Source organism: Convolutriloba macropyga, chromosome 1 (genome assembly GCF_964194025.1).
Source record: "Convolutriloba macropyga chromosome 1, txConMacr16.3, whole genome shotgun sequence".
Classification (NCBI taxonomy): Eukaryota; Metazoa; Xenacoelomorpha; order Acoela; family Convolutidae; genus Convolutriloba; species Convolutriloba macropyga.
This window is the reverse complement of record NC_134468.1, coordinates 81,645,792-81,656,743: the sequence shown is the minus strand read 5'-3', so window position 1 is coordinate 81,656,743 and position 10,952 is coordinate 81,645,792. Positions and strand designations below refer to the sequence as shown.

General features: G+C 34.8%; 1 protein-coding gene across 3 annotated transcripts in view; it reads right to left on the bottom strand.

Annotated features, from left to right (window-relative positions):
- LOC142343195 (uncharacterized) overlaps positions 1 to 10,952 on the bottom strand; it is a 66,740-nt gene that overhangs the window by 22,116 nt on the left and 33,672 nt on the right. For all 3 annotated transcript variants that reach the window (XM_075394926.1, XM_075394945.1, XM_075394935.1), the window contains exon 3: positions 3,713 to 3,952. In XM_075394926.1, the coding sequence (XP_075251041.1) occupies positions 3,713 to 3,952 (240 nt within the window). The remainder of the gene's footprint in view (positions 1 to 3,712; positions 3,953 to 10,952) is intronic.

Genomic DNA, 10,952 nt, shown 5'->3' with positions numbered 1-10,952 from the left:
CCAAACTGAACTACATATTGATATGCTTCACCACAGCGCTCACATAATCTGCCTTTAAAAAGACTGCGAGAAAAAAAAATAAACAACAAACTCAGCACAAACTAAAAATTCTTTAAAAACTCAATATCTAAATGTAAATGCACCTATTAAAAACGTAAAAACGCTTGCAGATAAAACCTTAGATGCACAAACTTACTTTTTCTTAACTACACCGCAGAAGATAATTTTCCTTAATGGGGTAAAGTAAAAAGTAGACAAATAGAAATAATGAGGCAAAAATAAAAGAAATAGTCAGCTTTTTTTAAAAACGTTTCATAACTTTGAACGTCATAAAAAACCCTCAGCTTTAAACGAACCAGTTTTTGATAATATTATTAAAAATTCATTACAAAAAGATTTGTATTTGCTCAGACTAAGCCAAAGAAACGAACTAAATTTATAGAAAAAATCAAAAACTCAAAAAACACAAACGAAATGCGAACACACAAATTATTGAAGCGATTAAAATCTTTAGTTTTTATCTGAACTTTGGTTCGCTTATTTAAATTTTGATTTTTACATCATCAACTAAACTTATAATCAACGATTAAATCAGTTTACTCGGTATTTATTTGAAAATCATTGGGATAAAAAAAACAGAAAAAGAAAAACAAATATTGACCAAACAAAATTTTGTATGAAAACGCATATCCTCCATCAAAAAACATCAGGTACAATATAATGGTAAAAGAAATGTTAATGGTTGAAAAACATGGAATGGAATGAGATATCTCAGTGATGAGAATAAGTTACAAGTTGACTAGAACCACAAAAACCGAAAAATTTGAAAAAAAATCGAAAACGAGTAATAAAAGAAACTTAACACAAATGACTATATACTGACAGCACCGAGAAACATCATTCATTCAATTCTCAATTCGAAGATTATGAGGCCTCTCAGCATTTTACGACTACAAAAAAGTTCTTAAAAAAACAGTCAAAAACAGCAAAGTCAAAAAAAAATTCAGAGAGAGAAGTGTCGGAGCCATTAAAAATTAATTTTTTCAGTAAATAGTTTCTTTTATTAAACATCAAAGTGATGTTTTTGCTGTTGAAAATATGACTTCAAAAAATTAAAAAAAATATGAACACGTAAATCAAAAGCACGAAATTTTTGAAAAAACACATAATATCAACGCCATTAACTTCAATAGCTTCGAACGGAAGTAAAAAAGAGCTAATCTATACCTCAATGCTTGTTTGTCAATATGTTGTTTGTCATTCATAAGCTATCAACAAGGCTTCCGAATAAGTCTTATGGCAATGAAAACAACAACAAATAAAGGCAAAAACCAAAAGTTCAATAGAAAAGTGCGAGAAGAAAAAATCGAAGCCATATAAATCATAAGCTGTTCTCTGAAAACCTTCTCTTTGATCCATTGAACAGCTTCTCTAAGCAAATTGGAACTATCAGTGTTAAGATAATGTCTTAAGAATTCAAAAGGAACCAAAGAAATGGAAATATCCAAATAATAAAAAAATATATGAAAACTCGAGGCATCGACGTCATAAAACCAATAGTTAAAATCCAAAATTGCTATCCAAACAATTTTTGGTTAGAGTAGAAGAGACGGATTCTCTGCAATTACTGAAAATGACTTAAAGTTCAAAAACAAAATTTTTGAGATCGGTTAACTTTTTTAAAAAACGAAAATTTGTTTTTATTGTCTTAACAGCCATTAGCTGTCAATTCAAAGCACTAGATAGATTACTTAATGGGCATTAGCAAGCTTATGCCACTTTTAATCAACGCGTCTAAGCCATCGGACTACAAAAATTTAGCAAAATCTTAAAAAGAAAATCAAAATTTCATTAAAAAATAGGGAAACTCAGGGTAGAAGCCAAAAGAAAACAAGAACGATGCATAGAAAACGGATTTTTTGTTCATTGGTCTTTATTTGACTGTAAGTGAGATTCGTTATTAACGGAGTATTGATATGAAAAGCGACTAGTCTATAAGTGACTCTAAAAAAACAAAAAGAAACAGCGAAAATTTTCCAAAAAAAAAACAGCTCTCAAATATAATTGGAATTTTTTTTATAGTAAACATATACCCAAGAGACCAAAGCTAACATTTTTGTCTCCTTTTGTCTTTTGGGAATGCAAAATTTTTATTTTATTAGCACGCAATGTAATCTTGAATTATTAGTTTTACAGAAAAACTCTTAATTTTAGAATTTTAAATTATGCCAAAAGTGAACAAAATCATGGCAAATGTCTGTGTTCACACAAAACTTTAACACTCGATAATTCCTCGAAAAAAAAACGATTCAAAAAAATTAATTTCGAATTGTACGCTGGACGAGCTTTTTAATGATACCACTCATATTTTTCTACGATGAATATATCGATCGGTCAAAATTGTCTGATAAAAAAACCCATTTGAGTATATAGTTCCTCCCCCCACAAGGGGGGTTGGAAAAATAACAAAAACGAGTAGTTTCTTTTCATTTCATTTTTCCCAGTGTGTTTTAGAAAATGGTTAAAGTGAAATTTCAGTAAATTTGTACATCTAGACATATTCAACATACCCCCCAAGTTAACTCCTAAAGGCTTTATTATCATATGCAAACATAAAAAATTCAGGACTATGTGAGCATGAAGTAACCTTTTTTATATAACAACGGTGGTTTTTTCATTATGCTGTCGAACCCCGCCTTTATTTGTTTCTGAAATATTGCTCAACATTCTTTTCTGCTATACTATCTTTTTGTCATCATCTCTGTCGTGTTTGCGTTGCGGAACTTTATTTATGTTGTTATTCATTATTATTATTTATTTTTGTTTGTTTGTCTGCTTCGCTTTTTGTTGTTGTTGAGTAAAGAGTTATTAGTTGGCTGGTTCTAAGATGGAGGGGAGAAAGGGTGCTCATGGGCATTTAGTGGATATTGCAATTTGCTTCCAAGAGCCCTCAAATATTCCCTTCCATAAAATCCTTTCCATTCCCAAAATACCCCCCCCCACCCCACTCAACCTCCCCTCCCTCTCCCTCCCCTTTCCTCGTCCGCCGCGTTCCATCTTTCTCCATCTCCTCACTGCCTCTCCCTTTTTACCTTTTCCTGGAAATATCACTGCAAGTGCGCTCTTACGGCTCTCTATAAATATTTTCTCAAAAAAACAAAACTGATAAAATAAAACAGAAAGAATATGAGTTTAAAAGAGTGGAAGACAAACAGACAAAGCTAATTCAAAGCGGCCTGAAAACTAGTATAACTAAGACTTTTTCCATAAAACGTCTACATGGAATGCCTATTTTGTGAAAATGAAAAAAAAATAGAACTCAGAATAAAGCCCCACCCCCCTTCCTTCCTGCACACAATTATCCCTCTTTTGTCTTCTGAATGAACCCTTTATAATTCTATAAATAAAATTTAATTGCTAGTACTTCTTACTAGTTGGCACAAAATAACATTAGTGTAAAAGTAAGCATTTTTGTTCTCACCTGCTAATAAACACAAAAGGGTAAAGGAACAAGGAACTCTTTCCCGTTCTATTTAGGATAACGACGGCAAGAGATGAAATGAGACAAAAATTAGCCAAAAGTGCAAAAATTCGAAACTTTTAAATTAAGAAAATCCTCCACCCACCCCCCGCGCTCTGTGATCAAAAATGAGTGTTCTGAGACTGAACAGTGATCAAAGATGACTGTTCTTTGGAGGATTGGTGGACTGACCTTGGCGGATTTTGAGGAGTAAGGCTCATCGAACAACTTCCACAGTTCAATCTGCACTTTCTTCATCCTCGTGATCTTCCAGTTGTCGGCGTGATCTTTTTCTATCTTGAACTTGGCGTAGATATTCTCGTCAGACAGTACATCTGGATCATGGCCATCGATCTCCAGACTGTCGAGGACTTCCAGAACATCGTCTGTGTCTCTGTGCTTCGTGTATGTCATCCAGCAACACGGTTCAACCTTCAACAAATCCACATTAGGGTTCAAAACCCGAACATGCCAAAAATGTACTTTAAAAAGTTTTGATTAAAGCCATATTAACACTAAAATTGTATTTATAAACATAATTGTATTTAAATAGATTGTATTTAAAATTGTATTTCTAAACAGAACGTAGTGGAGCTTGTGAATGCTTGTATTTCAGACCAAAGAATCACATTTGAAAATAGAACAGCCGAACTAGACTGATCATTAGCTATTTAGCAACAACTATTTTCCGACTGTTGATTTTCTTCAAATATAACTTTATCAACTTTATCACTTAATGGTATTACTTTTCAATTGTTAATTTAATTATGAGGAGCTTTTTGGGAACTAACGCAACGCTTCCAACATTTAGACGAATCACCAGACATTTTTTTCGAAACTTTGTTGTGCGTTTTAGCAGTCTACTTATAAATTTACTGTCTTGCGAGCAAATGTTAAGAGTGTTGAATTACATTAGATCGGCCGATCTCGCTCCGCGAAATCACTCAAAATTCTGTCGTTCAGTTTTAAAGGGTGTCAGGACAATTTACCCAATTCCATTTTACCCAATGCCATTATACCCAATGCCATCTTACCCAACCTGCCGTTTTACCCAATGCCATTTTACCCAATGCCAACTTACCCAAATTACCCTATTGCTAAATTAACCAGAACAACCATTTAGCCGACTTTAAAATAAATGGCCCATGGTACTTGATATGGAACTATAACAACCGAACATGGGATTATAATGTCCACAAATACTAAAAATCATCCTTGAAATAGTGACTGCTAATTTGTAATAGGATAATTGAACGAAAAGATCAGAGAGCATTGGGTAAGTTGGTATTGGGTAAAATGGCATTGGGTAAAATGGCATTGGGTAAAATGGCAGGTTGGGTAAAATGTCGTAGGGTAAAATGGCATTGGGTAAAATGGAATAGGGTAAAATGGCAGGTTGGGTGAAATGTTGTAGGGTAAAATGGCATTGGGTAAAATGGCATTGGGTAAATTGTCATGTAACCGTTTTAAAGTTATTCGATACTCTTTTCTCGAAGTATTCGAACCGAGAGTGACAATTCTCAATTTTAGCAATCTATTCACTAAGCAAACTGGGTTACAATTGTTTAGATTCAGATAGCTGGATTCTGTCTCGCAAAATCTCATTTTGACGAGATACAACTAAAAATTTAATTGAGAAAAAAACAATTTTTAGTTTATCTTAATTATGAGCAGCAATTCGAACACAAATAATTCACAGAGAATGAACAAATTACAAATAAACTGCAAAACGAAAATGATTGGAGACAAGATTCGAGATGAACATATATCATTCACGTAAACAAAAACGGGAGAATCCTGAAAAAAACTTCAACAATAATTGAGGACTATGGAGTTCCGAATACAAAAATTGTGATCAACATCAGATTTAGAGAGTGAAAAAATGCGAAAAAATGAAAAAATGGAAATGTGATAAATGAGCTCCGAAACTTAGTACAATTAAATTATGGGTACCAGTGCACCGCAAACTTCGATAAGGTTTTCGACGGTAGCTGGTTCTAAGATAGAAGGCTTCTGTCGGCCAAAATGCACAATTCTCAAGTCAATTTTGAGAAAACCATTTCTGTGCAAACATTTCGAATTAGTAGATGAGATTTTAATTCACAAACAAAGAAATTTGTTCAACAAAATTAAACTCAAAACGAATGTGTGGCGATGTTAGAGCTGATTCATGCTGTAAACATGTTGCGTTAACTTGTCCAATGAAAGAAAAATGATGGAAGTAATCTAATACGGTAATATGAAGCTTCTAAACATGATTAAAACACCCGTATCCAAATTTACACATTGAGTTTTTGGATCTTTTCCGTTTATGCTCACCCCCCCCCCCAGCTTAGTGGGTGCATATTATTTGCAACCCCCCGACGCACGTGCAATATTTTTACATAATGATTTACTATGTAATGACACGTGCTCTGTCACTGGGGGGAGCATAACGTACTGGGGGGGGGCACAAACGGAAAAGATCCGAGTTTTTAAAAGAAACTGTTTAGACTGTTAACATATGCATTATGAATCACTTTTTTCCCGTCTTTATCTCACTAATCACCAGAGGGCGTCACTAATCAAAAAAATAAAATCATCTATTAAACGCTATGCAATTTGTCGAGGCTCTCGATTTTTTTGCTTTTCTTTTCTCTGTAAGGATCTTTTCCGTTTGTACCCCACCTCCCATAGCTTAGTGGATGCATATTATTTGCACCCTCCAGGCGCACGTGCAATATCTCTACATAATGATTTGCTATTACATACAAAATTACTATGTTCTGTGACTGGGGGTTGTATAGCCTACTGGAGGGAGGGAGGCACAAACGGAAAAGATCCCTCTTTGAATATAAAGTGAAAAAAGACCATTACAGTCCTTGGTTTGTCACAGTTGTAGGATTTTTTCCTGTTGTTCCACCATCTTAGTGGGTGCGTATCATTTGCAACCCCCAGACACACGTGCCATATATTTACATAAGGATTTACTTTGTAAAGACACGTCCTCTGTAACTGGAGGTGCATAACGTACTGGGGGCACAAACGGAAAAGATCCCAGTTGTAATTAAAACCAATAGCCATATACTAAATTCAGAGACAAAGACCTGCCAGTTCTGAACCAAATTTTGGATCTATTCTGTTTCGGCCCCCCAGTGTCTTTTATGACCCCCCCCCCCCCCGTTACAAATTATATGTTGTTATATAGCATGTTACTATGTAAAAAAATAGCACGTGCGCCTGGGGCTCAAAAAAATTTATGCTCACTAAGCTGGGGGGGGGGGGGGGGGGAACAGAATAGATCCCATTTTTTTGGATCTTTCATTCGCGAATCAAATAATTATCCAAATCCAAATCATTTGCACCCATTAACAATAATATCGGGATGTTAATAATTTGATAATATGAATGTACCAAGCCGGGGAGGCGGGGGCACAAACGGACAGGATTGAAAACTAGTTATATAGCGGAAATCTTCCGTGAAAACTGAAGTAATATCATTTCGATACTGAATTTGAATTTCTCCTGTATACCTGTATATTTGTAAAGCACGCAGAAGTTGTGGACACGATTTAACGGAGCTTTTTCGTATGCCCCCCCCCCCCCAGCTTAGTGCTTGAATTTTATTTGCACGCCCCTCCCCAGACGAACATGCCACATTTTTAAATAATGGTTTATTATATAACGGCACGTGCTCCTAAATTGGGTTGGGGCGCATAACGTACGAGGCGTGAGGGGGGGGGGGGGCACAAACAGAAGGGGTCCAACAAGTCATGTACTTTTTTGTTTTTTTTTTAAATTTGAACTGTTGTTCTATTCAAATTTTAAAGGCTATAGCACTGCTAAAGGATTCAAAGGCACGCCTTTTAATGATATCAGTTGTCAGAGCAATAATGGGGGTTCAAATTGCGCAATAGCTCTTTCCTGATTTGGGAGGGTAATTACATCAGGCTTACATAATTATTACATAATTAACGTCCGTAACAGCAGATGGTAAATTACACCGTAAGTAATGAGGCTACTTTTCCTGCATTAGAGATTATGCGGAGGCGGGTGCGAGGGGGGGGGGGGGGGGGGGGGGGTGGTGGTGTTGGTCAACATTTGATATTTATATCACATTTATTGACCCGATATTCTAACAACCATAATAAGTAAATGTTGAAAAAGAGTAAAAAGAGAGTAGATATTTATATCAGATTTATTGACCCGATATTTTAACAACGATAATTAGTAAATGTTGAAAAAGAGTAAAAAGAGAGTAGAGAAATGATAAAACCCCTCATTTTAAATTGAAAGCTATCGAAGTAATCCCGTGGGTACGTTTGAAAGCTCAAATCAAAGAGATAGCGAAATCAGTTCAAATATAATTGGACGATTCAAATTAGTTGAACTCATTCATTTTTCACAAATTGGTCATGTGCTTGTTTGCCTGCCCGATCAAGGGCAAAATGATTTACCGATATTGGATCCATTTCATGCAATAAAAACAACAAACAACCTATTATTTTTATTTAAAAAATAAATTAACTAAAACTATTAGGTAGTTATTTCTGATCACCAACTCACCAAATTTAAATGTTTAAGAACTATATGACAGGCTGAAGTTTTTCTGATCAGCAAATTTTTGCTGGTTGATACCTTTTGCGGAGAGAAAAACTAAGCATCACTACACATGTTTCTTTTTTTAAACAGTGCTGAATCAAAGAATCCCTAAAACAGAAACGAAATTGAATTAAGTATGTGATTTGTTCTTATTTCTTGCTTCTGTAAAAATTCTCAAACCATATAAACAAACACCTGTCGAAAAAAAATTATAAATCTGTTGCATGAAATTCACTAGAACAATTTTTGTCAAAACGATGGGATATTGTAGTGTAAAAAATATCTGTATCGCTTGTGTTGCTGAACTTGAAGTTTTTAAATGAAATTTGCGATGGTTATTCGAAAACTCAAGCTAAATCTTGGAATCGAACGCAAAAACGCTTGATTAAATCAAAATTCACGATATATGAGATAAGTGATGGAAACATTATAGACATTTTCCCAGGCAGGAAAACTTCTGATCTTTGTTCGAGAAAAGACGGGTAAAAAAAATAATATTCTACACCGAGTTTTCAATTGGAACATAGGGTGTGAATTCATGAACAGAACGTTCTCAATCAACATTCTATAAGAAAAGACTACTTTTGTTTTGATCCTAGGTTGCTTCTTGATGGTTTAATTTCGATCACCAATAAGACCCCAACCCCCCCCCCCCCCCCCTTACTCATCTCCTCCCCCTGCCCCCGCCAAAAATTTTGAGTGTTTTCATAGTGTCTGGATCTGAATTAGAGAGAATTGTAGAGTTTTATCAACATGAAATGCAGCGTTGAAAACCTAATTTCCACTTATCATCATCTCATGAAATGCATATCTTATCTTGTCAGCTGAACATTCTGATAAAATTTGAACTCCTAAGTTAATCCAATGGTAGTCGCAATGAACGCGAGAGAGTAGAGCTTAATTTGATTACAGGTAATAATATTCTGTTTGAAAGTGATATAACCACTAGTTCGCATTTATCCACAGGGGAAAGGAAAACAAATTAACACAGCCTTGCTAAAATATAGCCCAAAAAGACAACACAAACCGCGCCCGCTATCCTAAAACAAAAGATATTTTGCTGCTTTGACAATAAAAACAAAATTTTCAAGGCTTAATTTATACATTCTTGAATAACACGCTTTGTAAAATTAAAATCTGGAAATTTTTGTTAAAGTTTGAGTTTGATAAGAGTTTTTTAATCTGAAAATTTTGCGGTAAAAATTCATATTAAGCCTTTTGTGATCAAAAATTTGATGTTTTTTATTAAACGTTAATTAAATTTGTTAAAAGTTTATTAATCTGCAAAGTTTTGCGGCGCATAATTGATGTTCGGCCGAATGAGCGTTCGATTTGTAGAAACATGAGAGGCATTTGAATGAAAGTAGGCAGGTATCTAATTTCTAAAAGAGAGATATAGCCAGAAGCAATAACGGTCACTTTGAAGATAAAAACAAAGTTACCATATTGGCCCATAATTCAATGTTATGCCCCCAACAGTGTGTGTTTGTTGTTGAGTCAGAGAATTACAAGTAGTAACAGTGGTCGTAGAAGTAGAGGGGGTATTAGTAGCAGTATTAGGAGAATTAAAAGGGCATAGAGTGATCTATTCCTAAGAGAGGGGATCAAAGAAAATTCAAAACAGTCCTCCTAATTGTTTCAATCCAGCCTCACCCCCTCCCCTCTCTGTGTAACCCTTGTTCACGCCAGAATGGTGTATTGGTGACCTCTACTGGCCATAGGCGAACAGTTGTTTTCAATCAGATATTGTTTCACTCACCTGTACAAGGGGGGCTTAGAGAGTATCAACATAATATCAAAAGTGTCGAGGGCAAGATCATTGAAAGTGTCATATCGAATTCGAGTTGTTTGAGCCATTTGAGCTGTGAACCTATTTCGAAAATAACAAGAGAAGCAAATTAGCCATGTGTGACGTAACACTAGATTGCAACGAATTCTTTTTCTTAATATTATTAATAGGCAATATTTACAGGCCTACAATTTAAATACCATTAAATTTTCCTGTTATAAAAAAATATTTAAGAAAAGCAAATTTAAGAATAAATTTTTCGAACCACAACCTAAGATTTCTACTCTATATGGTCGACAACAATGTGGTCTCAAATGAAAATTATGGACTAAATTATGTCTCAAATGAAAAAGAATTGCGGTAAGGTAAAAAATGCACAATTGAGGGAGGCATAATGATGCAAAAAGCAACAACCATTTTAGAAAATTATTTTAAAAAACCCATCCACACCTACACTATGTTACCAAAAAGGCTGTATACAGCAAAAATTCTAGTCATAAAGCTTTATTTTTGCGCAGTCAGTTTTAATTTGCACCAACATATCGTAAAAAAAGGCTTGGAAAAGTTCATTCTCGTTTCTCTCCGCTTACACAAGAAAGATGCTTTGTTCTTGTCCTGTTTGCCAAGCTGTGACTACGCGCAAAGTCCGATTTTGATAGAAAAATACAAAACTAACTCAGCGTACAACCAAGATTTAGTGCACAGCGTGCATCCAAACGTTGCCAAAAAAAGAACGAGGTTCAAGGCGTATCCAACGATGGAATTTGAGCAGCTTCCTAGAACAAAAGGAGAAAGACTTTTGAGTTCGGACGTGAAATCAGTTATGTTTTGGTTTGGGGTATAAGGCGTGCAGCCAAAAGTTCTTGATAATTTTCAAAACAAGTTAATTGTTATACTTATTTGGAAATTTTGGAAAATTACAAATAACAGTAGTAATTTTGAAGCCTTAATTTTTAGGAAGATAAGGCTTCTGTGCATCAGTCAATTATTGCCAGCAGCTCAGAAAAAATTGTTTGGTACTGGAATGGAAAGAATATAGAACAATATAAAATCCAATTAAAG